This window comes from Anser brachyrhynchus (genome assembly GCF_964034855.1).
Source record: "Anser brachyrhynchus genome assembly, chromosome: 1".
In the NCBI taxonomy this organism is placed as follows: Eukaryota; Metazoa; Chordata; class Aves; order Anseriformes; family Anatidae; genus Anser; species Anser brachyrhynchus.
The window spans coordinates 130707803-130733650 of record NC_137694.1 but is presented as its reverse complement, the minus strand read 5'-3'; the positions used below and the strand labels follow the sequence as shown (position 1 = coordinate 130733650).

The following is a 25848-nucleotide window of genomic DNA, read 5'->3' as shown; positions in this document are numbered from 1 at the left end:
CCTCGGGGGCCACGCCCACCCGGAAGTAACGTATGCGGAAGGAGCGGGGGGGGTCGGCCGTTGGCCGGCGGGGCGCTGCCGTTAACCGCCGTTAAGCGGCCGGCCGCCATGTTGCGCGGGCTGGGCAGCTGGCTGGGGCTGGAGCGGGCGGGCGAGGAGAAGCTGCTGCTGCCGGCCGAGGAGGGCGGCGGCCCCGCTGAGGAGGAGGAGCGGAAGCAGCGGGAGGAGGAGGAGGACGGAGCCGTGCGGAGCCAGGAGCCGGCGGACTCGGAGGCGCTCCTCAGCCAGGCCAAGGGACTCGGCAGTGAGTGTCGGCCCGCCGCCGTGCCGGGGGCTGGGGGGGAAACCCCCACACGCCGCCACCACCGCCCCGCTTCCCCTCCGGTACCCCCCGGCCCGAGTGTCCCCGTCCTCCCGGTGCCTAAAGGGGGCCTGCTTAGCCGCTGGTCCTGTTGTCGCTGCAGGAGTGGTGCCTTTGCGTTTTGGTCATCTTTCCTAGGAAAATAATGATTTTTTGATGATTTCGGGGGGCTTATCCCTTGTGAGGTAGGGCTGTAGGCAAGGATTCTGCACTGCTGTTGTAGATTCTTAAGTAAAACTCCCCCAAAACACGGCTCTGCAGGCAAGGTGTTTCTCACTGGTGCCCTGATCTTCTGTGACATTAGTCTGAGGTGTTGCTTTAACGTACTTGTCCTGGGTTTCTGAAACGCAGCAAATTATCTGTGTAGTTTGGTCAGACACTTGCCTGGTTGTTCATCTAAGTAGAACCTAATCTGCTGACCCCTACGATTGTCCAGGAGGGAAAAAATACTTTGAATTTTCAGAAGAATAAGTATTGAGTGTTATGGATAAAAAAGTCCGTCCTATAACTTGCTCTGATAAAGAAACTTTGATAAACAGATGCATGCATACATTCCCTGTGACACCAGAAAAGACTGTCGTGGAAAGGTCCTTTTGTAAGAATTGGGACGTCACTACTGTAACACGTGATAACCCTAGAAATATTTGCATGACTAATGACCAAGGTAGCTGTGTGAAAGACTCCCCTAGCACTTAAAAAGTATTCTACTGATAAAACCCGAAGCCTTATATTTGTTCTTTTGTTTAATATGTCATTAGAAAGGATAGGAGAATTTGTCATTACAAATTAACAATAAACGTATTGTTAGGTGTATATTCTTAATACAGGCATAGATTTGTAAGAGGAACCAAAACTTTCTCTTTCATTTGAAAGTCAAAGTGTTTTTCCACCACTAATTCCGTTCCAAGGTTAAGTACCACGTCGTACTGGGGCTTTGTAAGTGCCTTGGCATAAGAAGAATGCCCATCCTTAATGGAAAGAAAAAAAAACATTTTGCTTTTCAGACTGTTTTCAGGACTGGCCAAAAGCACTTTGCTCAATACCAAAAAGTTGCCAGGCAGCAAATGTTTCAGACTGTTTTGCACTTAAAGCAATTGCGTATCAAATGCAAAACAATTGTGTTGCAAAGGAAGCTTCCATGGATACGTAAAATAACCAATAAAAGCTTGTGAGGAGGAAACAATCCAGTAGGCTGCTGCTTCCTCTACTGTCCCAAGAGGGATACTGTATTTCTGTCTATATGAAGGGTAGTAGATAGGCATGTTGGTTTTTTTTTTTTTATCAAGCATGTGATGGGATGTGAAGCCTGATAACAGATGGCAAAGATATGGGCAAGTTATTGTAGGAAGTTCGGTTGCCACCATTCTGTGCCTTACAGAAGGAAGTTGTGTATGAAAAAATGGCTGGTTTAACGGATAGCTAGGCCTCTCCATTTTTCAGTATTAATTTGGTGGTATCGTTAAGAAAGAATGTTTTATGTGCTTCAGAGAACGACAGTCAGCTTTCCAGAAGGTGACATGAATGTTCCAAAGTAACTCATTCTACCAGTGGTGAGCAACCATGTGTTAAAACATTTTTTTTCATGTGGTAAGGTTATTTGTTACATTGCTAACTGATAAGGAACTTGAATTTTTGTGAGACCCTTCCTGAAAATGAAGGTGTTTTTTCATTTGTTTGTTTTAAACAGAAGTGATGTTTGTTTTTGAAAGCCCCGTGTATAAAAGTGCGGGTCAGTTCCGGGATAACTGAAAGATCCTTATTGTCCCACGTGTTTTGTGTTCTTACTAATGCTTCAAGTATATCTTCGGTAGCGACCATGCAATTTAGGTCCACCATTACTACTTCCCTCCTTCTAACCCTAGAATTATATTATTTACTATAGCACTTACTGACATTGTAAATACCACAGCAGTGATATTACAGTAATAATAGATCTGATTAAACGTAATAAAGTGTTTGTGACATTGCGTAATTATCTGAGAAATAAACAGTGTCAATGTTGTTTTTAAGATCCTCTGTCAATAAACTGGTATTTAACATTTCTAAAGGTTCCTGGTAGACCTCTTGCTGCTTGCCTTTGTTCTGACTCCTTTAATTGGAAGCTAACAATACAAGCAACTGCCTGTGCTACATAGTTCCTTCCCTGCCACCTTTCTGCCCTTCAGCACTGCCAATACAGAAAACGCTAGTTACAGTTTTTAAAGTAATTGTTCTCCCACTGAACATATTTAGAAAAACAAACATTGTCACACTGTTTCTAATGGAGCTAGAACACCACCACAGTGGGAAATAGAAAAGGGCAAGCACCAACAGCAAGCTTCAGTCTTAAGAATTTTGAAGGAATGTGAAGTGTTACTTACCAGGACTTTTTCATGCATTCATTTGTCTCGCTTCATCAGACTTTATTGTGCATGTTGATATTCTAAAAAATATAATTATTTTAATACTGTTGCTAGAGTTACTTCATTGCTTAAGGTCTCAGAAATACTTAAGTGAAATTATGAAAGCCATTGTTTCCGAATATTGATTGAAAAGCAGTGTGTCAAGAGAAATTAGGAGTGTTTGATTTAGTAATCAACATTCAAGTATAGAGATTTGTTTCCCAGAAAACTTTGATCAAATATATGGTTTGATCATTGTCTAGACTAGAGAAGATGTGAACTAGAAAGGGATAAGAATAGGATTTTAGGATTTCTTTGGAGGTCAGAGCTGGGTTAAATGATTTTGAAAGAAGACTTCAAGTATGTATCCAAACGTATAAAGAGAAATGTGATATTAGTATGAGAACTGGATGTAAAGATACCTTTTTTCAACTCTTGTCCTTCTCATCTGTGAAAGGTTACCTCTTCAATTTCGCCACTGCTGCCACAAAAAAGATATCTGAATCCGTTGCCGAAACAGCACAGACCATAAAGAAGTCTGTAGAAGAAGGAAAAATCGACAGTATCATTGATAAGGTATTTTATTTCTTGATACTTTATCTGAAAGATCTGCTTGCATACTGTCCTGGTAATGTGTAACAAATCCAGCATGTGATAACATTTCTTTAAGCTGGTTTTAGCAATTGCGTATTTCATTTACAGGTATCTCCTGTCACGATAAATGATGTGACTGAAATGTTCATTCAGGATAAGTGTGCAAAAAAAAAGTCAAATCTGCTTTACTCAATGCTGCACCTGTGTTTACTTCCTTCAGGATGTAAATATACTGGAGAAAGAACAGCAGAAAACATAAAGTGATGAAATAGGGGAAAAGGCTGGAAGAATTAGAGACAGACAGTTGGGAGATGCGTAGTTATTTTTCTTTTTCCAATTAAGTGGGAAGAGGAAATGCTGTAGCATGTCTCATAAATGTATCTCTGTAGCAAGATTCAGAATGAGGTCAGCTTTGTGGATATTGTGTAGTAAGGGCCTAGAGCTATACAGGTATGTGTTCATAAGACCTAGTGAGCTAATGAAACACCTTGCTATGGTCCTGTTCTTTTCCCTCACCCTGCCATTCATCTCTTGCCCTCCCATTTCTTGGCTGCAGGCTCCCGTTGCTTTAATTCTGCAGCAAGTGTTTTTGTAGAGGAAAGGTAGCTTGGAAGGGAAGTGGCCAAAACCAAGCCAGTTGTAGTGGAACTGTGCATCCGGGAGTGCCAGGCACAGGAGATACAGCTAGCCCCATCCTACTGCTACTCTCAGACACCCCTTCCCAGAAACTAAAGAATTCCTTTTTTTTTTTAATACAATGAGATTCAGTTTTTGTTGTAATAAATGTTTGTGTCCTTTTTCCAAATTAATCATCAAAACACACTTTAAATTTCTGTTATGGTTTAATTTTTAATGATGCTGGGGAAAAAAGGGAAAAATAGACTAAGAAGGTTATTTGATCATTTATTACACAAGCAGTAGCACTCATAAAATATGCTGTAGGTACTTAGTGACAGTTTCTTACGCCTAAAGTTTCATTTTCTTTTCTCTGTACTTTAGGTAATGTAAATTCTGTATTTTGACTTAAAAGTTTACATATGGCAGAAATAGGATTATAGCTTCTATAGCATCCTAAAGCTGTTCTCTTAACCATATCAATTATTTTATTCTATAAATGCTAAAAAATCATGTAACTTACACCCAGAAGGAACCACAATGATTTATTATTATAATAGGCACTACAATAGCTTTCTCATTGATACTAACCTTAAGCTGAAATGGTGGGGCGTTGAATTAAAAAAAAAAAAAAATTGATAGGTATTCATCATGATTTTTCCTGACATCTTACATGCTTTTTGGCAACTTGTTGATCCGTTTGATTACTTCTTAAAATTTGTATCTTGAAATATCTTACAATAGGTTTAAGTATTCACTTCTAATTTCCAGCAATATTCCTTTTTCTTTTTTGCCTGTGCTTTCAAGTACAGAAAAACATTTGCATTGTTAAATAGGTTATGGCATTCCTACCTATGAAATTTGTTTTAAATGGCCTCAAGTTTGCACCAGGGGAAGATTAGGTTGGTTATTGGGAAAAATTTCATTACTGAAAGGGTTGTGAAGTATTGGAACATGCTACCCAGGCAAGCAGTTGAGTCACCATCCCTGGAGGTCTTCAAAAAATGTGTAGATATAGAGTTTAGGGACATGGGTCTTGCTTAGGGACACGTTGGGCTTGCCAGTGTTAGGTTAAAGGTTGGACCAGGTATCTTACAGGTCTTTTCCAACCAAAATGATTCTATGATTCTAAATCTCTGAAACTTTTGCCGCAAAATGCACAATGCTGTGTTTTACATCAAGTGTATAACTCTTCCATGACCATTCCCTATTTTTCAATGTTAATTTCTATAAAGGATATTTCTGAATGTAATTTTATGATGAAAATTTGTCACCGTTATAGGTGGAGAAATTATTTGATTTCAGCTAAGCACACCTTCTGAAAGTCATACTTGACAATTTTATAAGTCTGATTTATTGCAATGGATTTATTTCTTAGTCAAGTCTTGAATCTTACCCTAAGACCAAGCGTATTTTAAGTTCTTAGTCTTTCTTAAAACACGTTTAAATAGGTCTAAACAGTCTGTCTGTCTGATATGTAAGGAGGGAAAGGTATGCACGGTATGCTGATGTTCAGGTTAAGTCCATAAACTGGGACTTTCCGTTGTGATCTTTGTCCCCTGAACTTAATAAAGTTATAAATGTAATTTTTGAAAGAGTTCATTTAGTTTAAATGCAAAATCAAATGCTTGAGTAAAGCAGAATGTATGATTGCCGCAAAGAGTCCTTAACTTACAGAAAGGGCCTGAGAGAAGACATACAAGAATGTGTTACTGAGAAGTATTTGAAAGCATTTTCTGAACAGACATGAAACAAAGGAAGCGAGTTTGTTTATTGTGGTTCCATAATTTTTATTTTAGACAATTATTGGAGACTTTCAGAAGGAACAAAAGAAGTTTGTCCAAGAACAGCAAACAAAAAAATCAGGTAATATAAACTATTTTGAATAATGCACGATACTGCATGAACTAAAATTTTCTGAGGGCTGGGTAACTGAGCTATATCTAGGCCTAATCCATCAGATCTCTGTTTAATGAAACATTTATATGGCAGAACTTTATATATTTGGTGGGATAGGAAGATGACATTTTTAAGTGATGTCATCGTTACATTGTCTTGTAAGTTTAGATTTGGCTTTTTAACCAAATTCAACTTTTGAAATCAACTGAAAGATCAGTGTGCTAGCAAAGCTGTTGCCTTACGGTTGTTTTGAATTTCAAGCCTGTGTATTTATTGAAAACAGTCATGCTGATTACCTTTCTTTTGAGTTTTGGCAGTTGCGTCACGTTTTCTTAATGAAATGAAAAACACGGGTTAGGGGTTGCACTGTAATATTTAATGAGTCACTGTAGGAGTAGTTGCTCTGCTTACATTAAAGGCATAATTGCTCTTTTGCTTTCCTGTAACTCTTTTGCTCTGTAATTATCTGTGATCTAAATCCTATGAGTTATCCACCCATGTACTATTAAGACAAGTGGATGTATCTGAGACTTTAAAATAGGCACTTTTTTCTACATTATGCTTCATCATTTGGGTTATATCTCTTTTAATGTGTTACCTGGATATAATAATTTGTTACAGTTTGAATAATTAGTGGCTTTATTGTTAATCTTGTATTTGTGAGTAAACTTTGGAATCTGATGAAATATTCCTACAAGTTTCATGAAACTGGGTGGCTACATTGACAAGAAAGAGGAGACAGGGAGAGAGATGGCCTAATGGATTAGCATGGCCTAATGGATTAGCATTCACGTTAGCATGTGAATCCACGTGGGTAAAAGTTTGCTTAGATCAAGTAAATACGCATAGATAATTGAGTGCACAAGAATTGTGTTAACTCGTTCGGATGAATTATAGTATCTCTGCGGGCTGAATTTGCATCGGCAGTGAAGAGATTAATAAAGTTTTATACATCTAGAATAGTTTATTTTCTCTGTGTGCAGGCTACAGAATTATTCTGGAAGCATCTGTGTAAATATGTAAATCAGGTCAGCTGCAGTATGCTTTTTCAATGTATAATTCATTGTAATTTGTAATAAATCTGTATTTTTCACCATAGGTGAAGAATTGGTGTCCTCTGGTTATCAGAAAATTAATATGCTAATAAATATTTTGAAATTTTAATTTAGGCAAAGTTTACATGTTTAAAGTGAGTCTAGAAATTTCTATTTGCAGGCAGCTTACACAGTTACACAGCTTTACTTCAGTAACTAAACAAAGAGGCAGTAAATTCTGACACTGAAGAAACCTCCACAGTTTTTGTTTTATAATTACAGAAATCAGCAACTATTTAAATTTTTTCTTTACCTCTGATAAGCAAAGATCCAGGCCTACGGTGGTCTTACGGATGTCTTGTGCCTGAAGCTTAGTTTAAGAAAAAGGAACAATGAACTAACTTGCTGATGCAAGTCTACTTATTTTTGAGACTTTTGTTTTTTAAAGTAGTACAAATGCAAATATTTTCCTTCTTTCAATAACAGAAGCAGCAGTTCCTCCTTGGGTAGACAGCAATGAAGAAGAGACAATTCAACAACAAATACTGGCCTTATCAGCAGTAAGTATTTATCTGTTTTTTTGTTGTTGGAAAGATTAAAACTGCTTTTGTTTTTCTAAAGGAAGTTTGTCTGACATTGTTAAATTATTTTCAAAATACTTCTTTAAATGTGTGTCACAGTACTGATCTTGTGCGAAGTAAGCAGGATTTATTTCAGCATTAACTTGAGTCAAAGTAGATCAACAGTATGATTTTTGATTTTTATAAAAAGCTTTACAGCTTTGTGCTGTAATAGAATTATGTCAGAAGTGGGATTTGGTGGTGGTGGTGTGTGAAACGCAATAACCTTTTTTTGATATTAGTTAACTGTCATATGTTTTTCAAAGGATAAACGAAACTTTCTGAGGGATCCTCCAGCAGGTGTTCAGTTTAATTTTGACTTTGATCAAATGTACCCTGTTGCGATGGTGATGTTACAAGAAGATCAGCTTCTCAATAGGATGAGGTTTGATCTCGTCCCTAAACAGTAAGTAATTTTTGCTGGTAACTGTATAACACAGTACTTTTAATGTATCTGTAAATATTCCTAACTTACAACCTTTTTTTCTACTTCCTTCAATTCTTTCTGTACTTCCTCTGTATGTATTTTATATCTACCAGTTTCAAATACATGGGATATTGCACGTGCATTGCAGTTTAGCAATTAAAGTAAAGAACAGAAGTCTTACAAATTTGGAACTACTAAGGACCCCTTGTTTTTAGTATAGGAGAAGTCTTAATTTTTTTTCTAAGTCTAGTGCGGTAAATAGTTGAAAACCTTTTTCCCAAACAAAGGTAAATGCAGCAACAAAAAAATTCATATCCAAGGATGTAATTGACACCCCCAAGAGATGATTACAGATAGTCAGAGGCTCCCTGGAGAAATGACAAAATAATACAAAACAGTAGTATTGCAAGCAAGAGAAACTGGTTTTGAGCAGACAATGTAACTGTTGTGGAAGAGATCAAGAATTTTTATAATGATAGACTCTTTTTTTTAATTGCTTATATCACAAATTTCTAAGTTTTCACTTGAGGCAACTCTGCTTAACCCTTTCCTCTGCATATTTATTTTTAGTTCATTGCTAGATGGTGAAAGCAAACATATTTCCAAATGTAGTAATCAATATCTGTTTCTCTCTCTATAGTGTAAAGGAGGAGGTGTTCTGGAGAAATTATTTCTACAGAGTGTCCCTAATTAAACAATCTGCACAGCTCACCGCACTTGCTGCTCAACAGCAAGCAGCAGGAAAAGAAGAGAACAAAGGCAGAGAAGAGGATAGTCAACTGACAGGTGTGGAAGAAATTTGTTTTGGCACAGGTTATTAAGTTAAAGTCGTGCCTACTGACTGTATGCATCATGTGACAGAATTTTTATCCTTGATTTTCTATGAAATCAGGACTTCTCTCATCATACTCAGTCTGTTTGTTAGAAGGGGGGAAGGGGGCTCCCAGTGCTTTTAACCGGTTTTGCAATTTCAGCCAACTTTGGAAGAAGACTGCAGGTCTCAAGAGATGAAATTTTATACTCTGCTTATAACGGCTCTCCACCACCAGTGGTTTCTGGTGCACTATTTTGACCTGCCAGAAGTCCCAGGTACCTTTGGTTCACCTGACAGATAACAGCTCCTAGCCAACCCAGCATGCCCTTTGCTCTCGCTTGTCTCAGCACATGTTCTTTTGCTTAGGCCTCAGGTCAAACAGAAGTAAGTTAGTGATATTGGGGTAAAATTACTGTGGTGGCAGAGGCATGTAGGACATGGAAAGGCATGCAATGTGTTATAGAAATGGAGGAAGACCAGTACATAACGCTGTCCAAGATTCAACCTTGAGATAAAAAAGCCACCTTAACGTATGTTTCTTCAGTTATGCTGATCAGTGTATGCAATACATTCTTACTGACCCTCTTTTGAGTCACTGGGCATCTTTACCTGCATGCAAACAAATTCTTCCTGCAGGAATATGTGCGGCTTAAGAGTACGAAGCAGTTACTGGCTAAGACACAAAAGATATCTAGTAGCTCATAAAATAATAGCCTGAGCTAGGTTACATTCACCACCTCCAATGAATTTTTGCAGGTGGAATAGGCACTGGGCAGGAGGATAAAGCCTTTGCTGTACCTTGGAAAGATTTGCGTATCCCCAGATTAAAAAAAAAAAAAATCATCATCAAATCCACTAGTGCTGATGTTGTCCTGATGACCTTGCCAGCCTGACTGACAACCTGCTGATCAGTGCCAAGCTGACTCTGTTTTCCCTCTTTCAGATATATCTTTCCATGTTGATAGTTTTCCTCTCTAGTCTTTACACTACTAATGATCCCATCTTTGTAATGCTACTTCAGTCTCTAATATCACCTTTCTTAACTTTTTACAGGCTTTCTCACAGCATTCTTGCTCAACTTGGTAATTTTCCATACAATCTGAGCCAAGGTTACTCATCTGGGCCCTGGTTCCTTGGATATAGGCAGCTAAATCTTGGGTTGCAGGGAAGGTTATTGGGAGATTACAGAGCTGGGCTGGCATGTTGCATAGAAGGTACTTTTTTCAAAAAGGATTGTAGTTTCCTCAAGTTGTTTTTTTGTTTGATTTTGTTTTGTGCGTGTGCATGCCTTTGTCACTTTGCCTCATTCTGTTTCTTTCTCGAAGGATTTGTTCAGCGTGTGTGTGTGTGTTAGCACAGGCAAAGACCCTCTAGAATGAACAAAGCAGAGTGGAGTCAGTGGAGTCCTTGTTCCATAGCTGTATAATCACAGATGACTTTGACTCTGCTAAAGGTGCTGCCTTTTGGTGTCACCTTCCCTGCCTCTGTGGCAACTGTTTCGGTGGATAGTCTCCTGCTCTTTTGTGCTGTGCTGTATGGTTTTGTCTATTTTGTCTGTCTGTCTATTTGACAGACTCCTCCTGATCATTTGCACTCACATTCTCTCTTTAATCTTACCTGCATAAGTAGCTTCAATTCTGTACTTTTTTTTACTAGTAATGATTACTAAAGTCTACTCATCTGATTTTTACATGTCATGTAGCTCTGTATTCTCATGTAAATCTAGCATCTTGTCATAGGTGCCTTATATTTTGCTTGTCCAAAACCATGAACCATGTTTTTCTTCCTTTTGTATACTATTTCCATACTTAATTGCATTAATTGGAAATCAGACAAGACGTATAGTAATACTATTGATAACTAGCATTATTTAGGATTTCTGATTTTTTCATAAAATATTGTTCATGTGTTCATGCATTTCTTAACCCTTATGCTTATCAAAATATGGGCCAAAAAGTCATTTCTTCAGGAAGCTATAAACTGGTCAGCAATTATAAAGGAAGGATAGTTTGAGATGGGTGAAAAAAAGTCAACTCTATATGAAAAACAGCCTCAAAGATGTTAATTCTTGACAAAGTTCATATAATTATTAGATGTCTGTGTAAAAAAAAAATCAAACAAAATGAAGATGGAAGGAAAACATAAAAGGAAAAAAGAAAACACAGTCACTTTTTACCAAGAGTTAACTGAGAATCCCCCAAGATTTGTTTTTGTGGAAGCTGCAACTTTATTTTTTTTCCTTGTATAACAGAACTGTTCTTCAATGCCTTACGCTAACTCTTTAATCAAAGTAGAGATTTTCTGTCTTTAGCTTCTGCTGCAGGCTGTACTTAAGCTTGTTTCCTAATTAACTGTTCATCTCGTAGCATTCCTACAGTCTCACCGCATTCAGCCCCCATTTTTGTCGTATCCTATGAGCAAATTGTGTTTACTGCTACCCTGTATAGGTGCCATCCAACTCAGGAAATTGCTGGGATTCTCACTGTTTCATAAACCTTTACACCTAACTGCCATCTAAATGCATTTATATCATTTTTTCTTCTTGGATGTCTTTATTTTTTGAGAGTTTGGGGGTTTGGCTTGTTTTTGTTGTTGGTAGTGGTAATTTTGTTCTTTTTCTTTTGGATTTCCTTTTAGATTTCTTTTCCTTTGGTTTTTTCATTACACCAACTGATAGGGTTGTATTGTAGACTATTAAGAGTGGTTACTGTCTTCTCTGGTTTCTGTAGTGCCTCACAGTAAATCTTTATATTGTATCCTTTCATTTATTACTGCCTTTTAGTTCTTTTGGTTGCATTTGGAAAGACCAGAAAAGAAAAGTTCTGCCAAAAGATTTTCTTCATTATAGTTGATAAGCATATTCCTTGCAAAGCCTTTTTACTATTAGTAAGCTTCCCCTTACCCCTGAGCTTTTTGATTTCTGTTTCTGCATATCACTGCTTCAGTAAACCAATTCCAGAAAAAAAGAAAGCTATCACTGTTGTGGCTGATTGGCTAGTCAAATAAAAGTTTTTTTCTGTCATTAATTAAAATGCTGAAGGTTTCCTTTACAACCTTGTTTTTTTTTTAAAAAAAAGTTCAATACTCAAATTTGCCAAGCCATGTCTGTTCTGGTGGAAGTGTCTCAATTCTACAGGAGAGACAGGGCAACTGAACTTACTGAACAACAAAACTGTCATCGTTGAGTCATCCAAGTGCTTAGAAAGTGCTAGAGAAAGTTGCTGGATTATACCCAAAGAGCTCTTCCAGTAAAACTTTACCATTGTGACTGAAAACAAAACATATGTTCATTTTGGGGGGAAAAATATATAGCATCTTTTGGCCTGTGAAGGTTCTCATATGATTCAGAAGACTGCTATAGAGATATGCAGATAGGTTAACCATCCTAATGGCTATATTTTATGCAATGGAAAGATACATTTACTAAACTACAGTAAATATGTTTTGTTTGATTTCGAGACTTCCTAGGTGTAGGAGCTCTGAATCATCTGTGTTGGTTTTGTTTTATATGACCTTTTTGAAGGTTGGCTTCCCTAATTGGGGGGGGTAAAACTAGCAATACTTGCCTGTTGGTAACTTTTCATAATATTCAGAGTGTCTCGTAAAGCTAAGTCTACAAAACAGAATTAATTGCCTTCATTTTATCTCCATCTGTCTCCTCTTTACGTGTTGTTTTCACAAAGTTTAACTAGCATGATTCATGTGAAGGAGGAAAAAAGGAACAAATGGAAAGCTTTTCATGTTCTGACCTAGAAACTCTATGCATGTAAGTTCTATGACAATGTTAGATTCTGCTCCTTCAGGCAGAGCTATTTACTTGGGAGTTAAGTTACCTCATGGGCAGGGAGCACATCAGCAGCAGAGGGTACGATGCTAGGCCAGTAGATGCAGAGCAGTGCCAATGGTACGTTAGTTGCATTAGACTGGTGCACGGCCTAGCACAGCGCTGCTGTGCTGCTTCTGCATGAGAGAAGGAGGTGGAGCCCGAGGCACCTCTTCTGCCCAGTGCTTTGGGTGCCCATTGAGCAGCAAAGCGCTAGTGCAGTGTTCCACAGCCTCCCCTGGCTGGGAATAGTGGAGCCTCTTTGGACGTGGTGTTGGGTACAAGAACAGATCCTGTGAAGATTTAGGGAGGGGAAGGAGAAAAGAGGATGTGACAGAGCAGTGGCCGTTTAGCAGATGAGCTGTATAAGCTGTGACAGCTACCAATTAGAGAATTATTTTAATTAGAGCTGATCTTAATTTTGGAAATTAAACCTGAAAAATTCCCTCTTCAGAAATCACTGAGTAAGCAGGAAAGGTCCACCCGGCTACACTGCAATAAACACAGCTGCAAGCTCACAGCTGCTTTGCATGTTTAAACAAATAAACTGCTAAGCAAGCACTCCATCACTACTACAACCTGCCCAGCATGTTAATTGTTCCTGCAGCCATCTCTTATTGTTAACCCTCTACCCCACTAGTGACATGAGGAGGAAAGTTGGGGTGTTCCTTTATCTACCAAGAAAAAGATCTGTACTTCTTTGTCAACAATCATTGTCTTCCCAGTACCATGCTGCTACATTGAGAATGCGCAGTGAGTTTTAGGAAATCTGGAACACCTTCTAGGGTTTGTTTTTCAATGACTTCTGCCTGTGTGAAAGGTGAGACTCCGGAGCACTCTTGTGTAGTTTTAGGGGTATGTGTGCAGATAGTCTGCTGTATGTAAGAGCTGGTACCCATGTCAGTAGTAGTACCCAAGCAGGGAAGTTTGGTAAGTTCCATGGTAGGTGGTACCTGTATTTCCTGAGGAAGTCTACATGTTTGTACTTGAAATATCTCGCAGCATGTGATGCAATCTGTGAGTTTTTTATAGAAAACATTTTTCCCCATTTCCAGCTGTTCCTATTTATGTGGTTCTTTGGATTGTTTAATGGGGCAGAGGGGTTCCAGCGATTTAACTTTGGATTCATAATAAGTAAATGGTTTGCTGAATTTGCCTCAGTTAATTAAGATCAGAAATTTCCTTCTCTAGGTTTTGTTTGTTGCAAATGCCTTACCACTTATAGATGAACTCAGCCTCTAACCACCAGGATTCATTCAAGTTAAAAATAGTGTTTCCTTCTATATTTAGTATCTGTTGAGATTTCATTTACTCGTTATGTATTTACATGTAATCTATGATTTTCTCTCTCTTGCTAGAAACAATACGGCCAAAAACACCACCTGTTACAATAAAGCCTCAGATAAAATCTCAAGAGGTAAAAACATGTATTTATCTGGCATTTATTATGTGAAACTGTTATTTCATTGTTAATTATGCATCCTTTTGAGTAAGTTGAAACTGTAATAATATCTGACAGTCCAGTTCTAACTTGCTGCTGTTCTGCCATAATATTCATTTTCAGTAGAAGAAATAGTAATTTATCTGAAGTATCCTTTCATTAGTATCCTGCACGTTACAATAACAAAGATATTTTTACTCTTCACAGTAGCATTTCTAAAATCTTCAGAGTAGAAGGTTTGCGTTGTATTTAGGCACAGTGGATACCTTCATAAAAATGTGTACTATGTTTTGTCCAACTCTTCAGCAGTGTCGAGCATAAATGTGGGAAATCTAAATTATGCATTGCCATAGCAACATTATTTTGTTGCAACAGCAAGAAGAGCTTTGACACTACAGAAAACTTCACCTTAGATACCTAATGACCCTTGTTCATTTCTGAACTGTAAAATCAGTGCCAGAGAACACTTGGCAAAGCAGATCTGTGCATTCACTTGGCAATAATACGCAGTGGACTAAATTAAGCGAGAAACATTTCTGAAGAAGAGTCTTCTCTTAATCTTATTTGTGTGTAGAAAACTATTATTGAATTAATGGTCAAAATTTAGTATCAGTCTTTTTCTAAATCAGTACTTTTCTAAACTACTTATGAGTTCAGTATTGTTTCTGAACACTATGAAAACAGTTTTAAAGTTTTTAAGAGAATGCAGAAAGGGCCTAGGATGAAAAGCAGATCGTTTTCAGATTAAGTGTCTGTTGTTAACTGTACAAAAAATGGTCTTAAAGGAAAATAGCCTGTGCAGGAAAAGAATTGTCAGGGTAATGCATTTGGTTTGTTGGGTTTTCTGTTTTGTTTTGTTTTGTTTTTTTTTCTGGCTGTAACTAAAAGGCAGTCATTTGAATGAGTGAAAGTTTATATTGGTGACATTCTATCCTCCCACTTTTTGGGTAAGCTTTTACAACACTATCTTATTACAGGATGAGGAAGAGATTTCCACAAGTCCAGGTGTATCAGAATTTGTGAGTGATGCCTTTGATGCCTGTAATTTGAATCAGGAAGACCTAAGAAAAGAAATGGAACAACTGGTGCTAGACAAAAAGAGAGGAGAGACCTCAGTAGTAGAAGGTAAAGCAGTTAGTACCTTCTGTGTCTTAAATACAATAATTCTAAGATAGGTTGATTTAAAAATAAATATATATTTTAATTAAGTTTAGAAAAGTAGATTTGTGACCCTTTTTCAAATTGTATTAAATATTTTGCAATTAAATATTACAGAAATTAATAATAGTTCTTACCACCAAACTGTGTCATGTACAGAATGTTATCTGTGAGGAGTGTAAGTCCAAAGTAACTGACAATTCTTAGGTGGCTGTTTTATGAAAGTGACGGTGAAGTATTGTTTTGTCTACCTTTCTCTTCATTCTCTTTCATAGGTCATTATGTGCATGTGTTTTTTTCTTTATTTAATGTAGGTAAAGTACAGTATTTGGAAGTAAAAGCTTCTTGTGATACCTGCTAAAAAGTCATTTTTTGCACCAGACTGAGTTTGCCAGGTGCCTTTGCTGTAAAAGGTTTACATGCATTTGGAATGGTTAACATTCAATAAATAGCTTTGACAATGTTGAGAAGAAAAAAAAAAGCAGGGTTTATTCTAAAAAAAAAAAAAGTGTTTCAGGAGAACTAATACTGATGTAAAAAAGCATAAAAACAGTCTATAATGATGTAGCTCTGGCCATACTCAATGAGCTATTTACAGTGAAGACACTTTTATAAGTAGATAATTATAATACGTTTTTCAGAAGTTATTTTTCATTGTGTTTTGGATGTTGCTGAATCCTTGTTTTTTGAAATTGCTATTTTTTCCAATACGTAGCCAAGCTTGCATCTAAATTTTTCTATGGAAGTGTTTCAATAATCCATTAATGAGTAATTTGTTCAAAGAAATCTCAGCTGGCCTTACTGACTTGGACTGTGGAATTACCCACCTTCTAGGCTGAAGTACTAACCAACATGTAACACATCAAACACCCACTTCTTCCCCCACGCTCTTACGTATCATAGGCAAAGTTAATTAAACAGAGATTAAAAACACAGGAGTGCCTTCTGACTCATTTTTTTGCCCTGAAGTATGAAATATGATTACCTTCAACTGGGATTAAATGGGCTTGCCTAGCTACAAATGTCAGTGAGGAGAAAAATTGCTTCACTTCAAAATTATCCACAGTATTTGATCCTGTTTTTTTCTTAATAGTATATTCAACGAACTTTATAACTTCATTCATTTTCTAAATAGCACAGCTTCCATCCACATCCCCCCAAGATTTAAAAGCATGAAGGGAGATTCCATTGATAGTAAACTGAAAGTCTGTAGGAAAAAAGTTAGCAAATGGATGCTTGTTACAGCTAAGCTATATATTCGCTTTTTATCTTTCTTTATTATAGTGTGCACACAGGAATACAGGCTAGTGTATTAATTAATTCCTATCTGTGGTCAGTCAGAAGATGAATTTCTGATCTTGTGGTTTCTTTAGTTTTGAAGGAGGATTGTCCATAAAATTCAAGGGACATAAGTGAGACTCAGTGCAAATTCATCTTGTTTTATATAAATAAGCAACATTTTTTGTCATCAAGTTTATTCTCACAAATAATTTCTCTCTCACAGAAGAGACTGCTGATTGGGAAAAGGAATTGCAACAAGAGCTTCAAGAGTATGAGGTGGTGACAGAATCAGAAAAACGTGATGAAAACTGGGATAAAGAAATAGAAGAAATGCTGCAAGAAGAAAGTTAAGCATTTTCACAAAATCACTATAACCCTAAACTTTTTCTGAAAACTGACATGGATTTCTGCTTTCATGTTTTGTTTCCTAAAGATCTTCAAAAGACGTAAAAGAATTTAAAATTGTTATAATTCCATATTGGGATACAACCAGTATTTCTGTTCTTTATATGAGCAATTTCTGAACTTCTTCATTCTTTTAAAGAAAAAAAAGACAGACACTGCAGGTTATATCTAATAATTAAAAATGATAACATTAGTCCATGAAGCAACGGTTTAGTTTGAGGCATTCTTAGCCAGTCAAGAAGCTCTGCAAGGAGATTTCTAAATCTAAGAATCTCAAGATTGTCTGCAGCCTTCAGTTTGGGATGTAAAAATGGATGTTGTAACTTAGTCCCTGAAAACAACGCTTGTATTGTGTTTGCACTCTGATCCCTGTATAATCTGTAAATGTGTATTATTTTAAGGTACTTGTAGCTAGTAGCTTTCATGTGTATTTAACTTCCTTAACATATGTAGCCAAAGAATGTATAGAATACCCTATCAATTAACTTATAATGTTTAAAATACTTGTTCAGACTCCAAAAGAAGTACTGGTTTATTATTGATCAAAATGATTAACTGGCAAACATTTAAACAAGAACAGAGTTTCTACCTTCTCGAGTTAACCTGTTGTTTTTATTAAATCATCATATTAAGATACCGCCTTTTCCTATAGAGGAAAACGGTTTAATGCATTCTTTATTTGGATAAATGCTATGTTTCCATTTAATTTTGCCGAGTGAGAAGAAATTAAATGTTTCTTTTTAAGTGCTGAAACATTTATGTAGAACTTTGGCTGGTTTGGACATCTTTATTAAATACTGTAGATATGTATAAAATTGGCTCACTTATTTGGAGGGAGGGCATGGTGGGGGACAAAAGTTTCAGACTTAATGCAGTTTTCAAAACTATACTTTGTCACCGTGTTTAAGATGTGGAGTTTAAATAAAAAGTTTTCTTTAAAGGATTTTTATCCTTATTAGGTATATGGGTTTTTCCTGTAGTTTTATCGTTAAGTCAGTTTCTTTATATATATAAATGAAAATTTAATGTTCTATTTGTCATCAATTTCACAAACCATGACAAAGCATTCACAAAGTCCTAAATATGAAAGAAAATCAGTAAAATGAAGGAGCCATTAAGTACAATTGAATTATAGCTGTGTTACTTGCAGAAAGCTGTCTTAATGACATAATTCTGCAGAAAACTTTTGGAAAGAGACTGAGAAGATTATAGCTGTAATTATTCACTCTGTTCATTCTGTGAGAATCAAAAAGAGCTATTTTTAACTGCTGTTTACTGTAAGAAAATACTATTTAAAATTGTTTTGATTAGCAGCTTGTACAGGAAGCTCTTCTGTATTTCTCATCGTGAAAAATCATTTCAAACATGTATATGTTCAGCTTCCGAAATTAGTTTTGTTATTGCTATGCATTTTCTCAACTACAAATCATCTTAAGCACAATTTATTTTTATAGTGTTTTTCACCTTTAAGGCCCACTTTCCCTCCTAGTTAACAGATGCAAAATAATCATGGGGTAGGTAAGGGGTGCTTTAGGGCTGTTTATATCTGGAATTAAAGGTCACAAATGTTAAATCCATCATCCTCACTAAAATTAGACTATTGAAAATTTAATGCTTATTCTTACATTTCGACAAACAAAATTGCTCACAGATTTAAGCTGGAGGCACGAGGATGTCTACTACACATTTTGACATGACACCTGACATGACTTAAAAAAGCCAGGTAGTTCTGTTCTGATACTGGCAAATTTTCCCTGGATGACTCAGAGCTCAGTATCTTCCTTCAAAGGTGTAACTTCTTGAAAACCAGCCTGAATCATTACTGACGTTTTCAAATTCATGACTTATTTATTTGCATGGAGTTTATACATCAAGCTTCATCTTTCTTTTCATGTAAGCATAGCCTATATAATTGTTATAGGTATAAAACTCAGTATTTCATAAAAGATCATTGCTACATACAGTGCTTTAGCTTGACAAGTCTTATGAAAAGCAAGTTTAAAAAAAAAAAAACACTAGCTCTGCATTTGAAAAGGCAATAATGTAGCAAGGTTTAATATGGCTGAGCTTTGATATTTAAAATCTTATCAAAAATCATGTTAATATTTTCAAATCTCCATATCTGGTTTTAACCTGGAAAGCTGAAATAAGGCTTTGGTAATCCCATGCAGTCTTCAGGACTGTTCCATACCTTTTATTTAGTTTAGTGTTACAATAGTCAGTTTTAATTGCACTTGACAAGAAGGTAAACACAGACCTCTTCATTTTCAGTGTATTTTGTAGGCTTTTGTAGCCCAAATGTTTCGTAACATATTTAATAAGCAAATATGCTGCTTTTTTTTAACAATGTTCCGAGCACTGGAATTGAATAGCTGCTAAAATGCACTATATATATATATATTTAATACTAAACTAATATAAAGGAAAATGTAGTCTAAAACATTGAGGATAAGCGAAAAAAAAAAAGCCAAATTATTATTATTAACAAGTTTTGTTTAGAAGAAACTAAAGCATTGTAAACGTTTGAAAAAAAAAATGTAGTAAAATGTTTCCCTTTGACTTTACTCAGATACTTGTAGCTGTTCTCTTAAAGCTTCAGTTAACTTTAATTTTTTTTTTTTAATTTCCTGAATTGTGTCAGTAAACTTTAAATTTCTTAATTTGTGACTTCATTTGGATCATGAAACTAGTTTTTTTATTTGCTGTTTGGTTATCTTCCTCTTTGTTTGGTGGGGGTATGTACGTAGTACAGCACAGTCAGTCAATTTTAACCCTGTGCATTTAAAGAATATCACTAAGTGCGGGGTTGTTCTTTAATCACCCCTTTCACGTGACTGTGAGATGCATCCTTGAACTGTTGGGCACTCAAATATTATTGACTTTTACTTTGCAATAGCTATTACATAAAGGAAGATGAAGTGCATATGGTTACTTATCAGTGCCCAGAGAAGAAATATCCTCACTGGGCTCTAGGTCTAGAGTCTAGTTGTGGAATTACAATGTGGAGATTCACACTGATAATGGTCTGGGTTTTGATACAGCAAATGTTTAGAAGACAGCTGTATTATAGAATCATAGAATCATTAAGGTTGGAAAAGACCTCCAAGATCACCTGGTCCAACCATCCCCCTACCACCAATGTCATTCACTAAGCCATGTCCCTAACACCAGGTCCAACCTTTCCTTGAACACTCCCAGGATGGTGACGCCACCACCTCCCTGAGCAACCTATTCCAGTACCTGACCACTCTTTCTGAGAAGAAATGTCTGCTCATCTCCAATCTGAACTTCCCCTGATGCAACTTGAGGGCATTCCCTCTAGTCCTATCACTAGTTATCTGTGAGGAGAGGCCGACCCCCAGCTCCCCACACCTTCCTTTCAGGTAGCTGTAGAGAGCAATCAGGTCTCCCCGGAGCCTCCTCTTCCCCGGACTAAACAACCCCAGTTCCCTCAGCCGCTCCTCACAGGACTTGTGTTCCAGGCCCTTCACCAGCTTCGTAGCCCTGCTCTGGATATGTTCCACGGCCTCGACGTCCTTCTTGTAGTGAGGGGCCCAAAACTGAAGGCAGTACTCGAGGTGTGGCCTTACCAGAGCAGAGTACAGGGGGACGATCACCTCCCTGGTCCTGCTGGCTGCACTATTCCTGATACAAGCCAGGATGCCATTGGCCTTCTTGGCCACCTGGGCACACTGCTGGCTCATGTTCAGGCGAGCATCGACCAGCACCCCCAGATCCTTTTCCTCTGCACAACTTCCGAGCCACTCTGCCCCAAGCCTTTAGCGCTGCATGGGGTTGTTGTGGCCAAAGTGCGGGACCCAGCACTTAGCCATGTTGAACCTTATCCCATCGGCCTCTGCCCATCAACCCGTCCTGTCCAGGTCCCTCTGCAGGGCCTTCCTACCCTCTGGCAGATCTACACTTCCCCCCAACTTGGTGTCATCTGTAAACTTACTCAGGGTGCATTCAATTCCCTCATCCAAGTCATCAATAAAGATATTAAAGAGGATGGACCCCAACACCAATCTCTGGGGTACACCACTGGTGACCGGTCACCAGCTGGATATCACTCCGTTCACCACCTCTCTCTGGGCCCAGCCGTCCAGCCAGTTTTTAACCCAGCAAAGCAGGTACCTGTCCAAGCCATGCACTGCCAGCTTCTCTGGGAGAATACTGTGGGAGACTGTGTCAAAGGCTTTGCTGAAGTCTAGGTAGACTACGTCAACAGCCTTTCCCTCAACCACCAGGCAGGTCACCCAGTCGTAGAATGAGATGAGGTTGGTCAGGCAGGACTTGCCCTTCATGAACCCATGCTGACTGAGCCTGATCCCCCAGTTGCCCTGCATACATTGCGGATGTAAAAGGATGTAAAAGGATGACCTTTTCCATCACCTTTCCTGGCACTGAGATGAGGCTGACAGGCCTGTAGTTCCCTGGGTCCTCCTTACGACCCTTCTTATAGATGGGTGTCACATTAGCAAGTCTCCAGCCGTCTGGGACCTCTCCGAATGACCATGACCACTGATAGATGATGGAAAGTGGCCCAGCACTCACATCCACCAACTCCCTCAGCACCACTGGGTGGATCCCACCAGGCCCCATGGACTTGTGACAGTCCAGGTGGAGCAGCAGGTCTCTGTTTCCACGTGAATCTTGGGGCATTTATTCTGCTCTCTGTCCCAGACTTCCATGTCGGGAGGCTGAGTACCCCGAGGATAAGTGGCCTGGCTAGTAAAGAACGCATTAAGAACTTCAGCCTTTTCCTTATCCTCAGTAGTCATGTTCCCCACCGCATCCAGTAAAGGATGGAGATTCTCCTTGGCCCTCCTTTTTCTGTTAATATATTTGTAAAAACACTTTTGTTGTCTCTTACCACAGTGACCAGGCTGAGCTCATACTGGACTTTGGCCTTTCTGATTTTTTCCCTGCATATGCTGGCAACTTCCTTGTACTCTTCCCAAGTTGCCTGTCCCTTACGTTCCACCGGACATAAGCTCTCTTTTTCTTCTGGAGACTCAGCAAAAGTTCCCTGTTCAGCCACATCAGTCTTCTTCCCTGCCGGCTCATCTTATGGCACACGGGGACAGCCTGCTTCTGCGTCTTTAAGACTTCTATCTTGAGCAGTGTCCAGTCTTGTATGGCCTGAAACTGTATGTCTCAGTAAATGTTGACTAATACCTCCGTAACAACAATTGTACTGTAGCATAGCATCAAATGATGTTATCCACTAGTAGATTCTTTTTTGAGCTACTCCTTTCCAATCCTTTTTTTCCCTTTTTTTAAATATGTTTAAATATTGGGATATTTTTAGTTCATTGTTGTTGATTTTTATTTTATTTTTTTTAACAACATGGCAAATGAATTTCCTGCTGTATTTTCTTTGTGTTATATTGAAGTTCATTACTTCAGAAAATGGCAGTTCCTGTAAAACACTGTAAGACTCGCATGTCTTCATCTTCTTCTCAGTTTAGTCATTTAGTGCTTGGTCTTCATATATATAAATATATATATATATATATAAATGCAAAGACAAATCTACTAGTGTGTCTAAATATACTCTGAAACTCATAATGTACTTTTCAGCTGTTACTTCCAACTAAATACCACTGCAAGAGGAGGAGCAACTAAAATAATTGTCATTAGTTTGTCACTCTGTCATTTTTAATGAGACAGCACCCTGCAAAAATTCGCTTGAAGAATGAATCACTTGCTTTATTTCATAAAAGCATGGTTTTCATTATGGGACAGATTGTGAACGTTTTCATGTGCTAATTCAGGGATTCATGAGGCTATGACAAACCTTTCCAGATATACTTAAGAGGTGTGCTTAATCCGAAACTACATGGGCAGGAAGGTTGCTTTTTTTCCATTCAGGAGGTCCTGGCAAAGTAGGGAAAGACAAAAGAAAAACATAATTAGTTAAGGGTTATATATAAAATTAAAGGAGTAAAGATCCGATGCCTGCTTTGATATATGATGCTATAAAAAAAAAAGTTGTGTGGGGGTTCTTTAAACTGCATGCATGCACCAAACCTTAATTCTACAAGTACTTTTATTTATTTGTTCTCTTAAGCAATGGTTTCCATGCTCAAATGTGAAGGTTTCAGAGCCAGATAAAGCTAGTGTTTCTCTGTATCTTCTCCTTCCTGAGGAGAAATGACCCAATGTAACAGTCAAATAATGACCAGAGAACAGATTGATTGCACCTAGCTTCTTCTCCCACCTAGTTCAGAAATGTTAATGCTGGCCATGTGCTCTTTCGTCTGACTTTGATGCCTGCAATTTAAACATCAAACAGTTTTGCTTCTGCTGTATCATCACCAGCTTGCATCCTGTACCATGTATAACAGGACTTTCAAGCCCATCATGTGCTGGGCGGATGAAAAGTGCTACTTGTAAGAGCATTGCTGGGGTGGAGAGAAGCCTCTGCATACATTTAGGGTGGATGTGGAAACAATAATCCATCTCAGTTGGATGTGGCCTCAAAGAAGTAGTGGGAATGTGAATGAAAGACCTGGAACCATTGCCTAAGCAGGCAAAAATACTGGAGCACAGGATCTTTAAGGAGGAGGAAACACACCTGCATCAAAACAGGTGCACTTCTGGTCTTTCTGGCTATGTCTGCATTAGTCCACTGAGCAGTGCCTGAGCTCATGCTGACACCAAATGCCTGTAGAGGTAATCTGTTAGAAAGACCCCTAAAAATGCTTGCCCTGAGCCAAATGGTTTTCTCTCCATTCGTTCCTGGCCACTGAGTTATTCCCAGTGGAGCTGACCCACCTTTGGAGACAGAGCACCTGGGCTATGACTGGGCATGGTCTGTATCCTGTTGGTCTTGGTGCTGGGGGACAATTGCAACAAGGTTTAACTCACTACTGCAAGCATAGCCTCTGCCTTGGGTATCCTGATTTCAGTACTGGCTGTTGTAAAAAATGACACAAGTGTTAAGTTAGGCAGAGAAGGGTTAATCAGATCCCCAGATTGATCAAAGTGATCAGAAGATTTGCCCTTGGACCCCCATGAATGACATCTGTATTCTCTTTCAGAAAATATTTGCAATAACCCATAACTGTCTATAATTCCTGTCAATACAAATGACGAGTTCCTTTTTTAGTTCTGTCCCTGACTTCATTGGTATTATGAGGAAATCAATTTATTAAGGTATGTGGGGGGAATATCTTCTTATTGGCTTTAAACTTTCTACTTTGTAATTTAACTGAACTTTGCCCTACAAAGTAAAACAGAAGAACCTGATTTTTCTTCTTCTTTTCATCGTGTCCTGCTTATTGCTTTCCTGAGACAGCCAGACAATTTCAAACTTTTCACTCTTGTCACACAGGAGCATTTCTATGCCCCCAGTAGTTGTTTTTGCCGGCTTTCCTTAGAGCCCATTGACCTTCAGCATCCTTGTTCAGGGATGGAGGTGTGACATACACAACAAGCATGTAGGTGAATGCACCACCCAGCTGACACATGCGGGTTTTATTTTTCTGTATTACTCCTCATCCCATTCCTTGTGCATCCTGACATCTTAGTTTTTATTTAATATTTTAATTATAGCTGTATGTTAAGCCAGTACATGTTTACAGTATTGTCCATATGAGGTTCCAGGTCAATTCCCCTAATTGCCATCATTTAATTTTAGGATTCTGTGAAGTATAGGAGTGGTGATTTGTTTATTTGTTTTTTTCCTTCTGTTTCCCTCCTCTGTTTTCATTTTTGATTGGTCATTTTGTGTAAAGTAATGCTGGAAGAATTTTGTTTTCTATCCAGTACCAGGGAGAAAGTATTCAAAAAAAAAAACTGGTAGCCCATGGTTTCTTGAAAAAAATTATAAAAGCAATCATGACATTTTTACTTACAATAAAAACAATCCTGACAAAAAGGACACAATGAAATTTGGTGCTGCATTTCAATAGTTGTCTCCCTGTTTTACATGTTGTAACAATGCTCGAAAAAAAAAATACTACCTTTATTTCATAGTTTCTCAATTGTCATTGATAAGATTTTTAAGCATCTAGTTCTAGTTATCATCTTACAACATTCTTACTGATTTTTTAAAACAAATATTGAAACAACTCATTTTTCACCAAGTTGCCTAGGAGTCCCCAACAAAATGAAAGCAATGAAGTAGTTGGGAGGTGTTAAACTGACTTCATGAAGTCAGACTACCCATAGGTACAGTAACAACCACATAACTTTGTTGTAGTCAGTAATATTATATTTAAAAAAATATATATTGAAAGTTGATGACTAAAGATTTTTACAAATTGATACTTGATTATATCCTAAAAATAAATAAAAATAAAATAAATAAACACACGATTTTCTTGGCTGCTCCTAGTATATAGTCTATACCCGCTCATCCCTCATATGAGCAATCTCCAGGAATGCTGTGAACAGGACATAAATGCAAATGTGTCCTCATCCTCTTGTGAATATTTGCATTTACTTGTAAGACTGGAATATTAATTTCAAGTACTTTTGATATGCACTTTTCTGTTAAGTGAATTTTTGAAAAAAAAAAAAAAAAGTTTACCAAAACACTTGAAGAGACATCAGAAGAGAACGATAAGCATAAGAGAAAATATTGAATGTAGTTATTTAGTTCATTTTCACATTTGTATTCTTCAGAGGGCAATAACACAGCAAGCAATCTTGGCATCTGAGATCTGTGACTGAGTTTGGAAGCTGGAAGTTCAAAATGATTAAAATTGTCACTGTCACTGTATCAGCAGAAAAAAAAACCTGCCAGTTCCTGTGTGAAAAGAATTACTGCTGAAAATATACACTCCAACATCTTGCATTTCTTCAAGAAAACTTTGTTCACCATGCTTCTGCTGCCTGACACATGCTAACTTCTTTGGCACCCAAGTTGATTGAAACAGGCCTTGGAATGGATTTTATGACAGTAAAGGCTTACAGCCAACAGGAACTCTGTGGTTCTTGATTCTGTTCTCTCTCAAACTATCTCATCTTTATAGTTAAGTCCTCC

The 25848-nt window shown here is 37.8% G+C and overlaps 1 protein-coding gene across 1 annotated transcript; it reads left to right on the top strand.

Annotated features, from left to right (window-relative positions):
* The first annotated feature begins 9 nt into the window (after positions 1 to 9).
* SYAP1 (synapse associated protein 1) lies at positions 10 to 17796 on the top strand. The gene is made up of 9 exons (XM_080562672.1): positions 10 to 304; positions 3200 to 3318; positions 5751 to 5817; positions 7371 to 7444; positions 7771 to 7910; positions 8572 to 8717; positions 13927 to 13985; positions 14987 to 15134; positions 16672 to 17796. Exons 1-9 carry the CDS (start codon positions 109 to 111, stop codon positions 16797 to 16799), a joined length of 1077 nt encoding a protein of 358 aa, XP_080418798.1. The 5' UTR covers positions 10 to 108; the 3' UTR covers positions 16800 to 17796.
* The last annotated feature ends 8052 nt before the right edge of the window (positions 17797 to 25848 follow it).

What these genes read in the sequence shown, in the direction of transcription:
- SYAP1 (XM_080562672.1), top strand. Translation starts at nt 109, where the DNA reads ATGTTGCGCGGGCTGGGCAGCTGGCTGGGGCTGGAGCGGGCGGGCGAG. An exon ending in AGAGGATAGTCAACTGACAG is followed by an intron (nt 8,718 to 13,926) that starts GTGTGGAAGAAA and finishes CTCTCTTGCTAG; the next exon opens with AAACAATACGGCCAAAAACA. An exon ending in AGAGACCTCAGTAGTAGAAG is followed by an intron (nt 15,135 to 16,671) that starts GTAAAGCAGTTA and finishes TCTCTCTCACAG; the next exon opens with AAGAGACTGCTGATTGGGAA.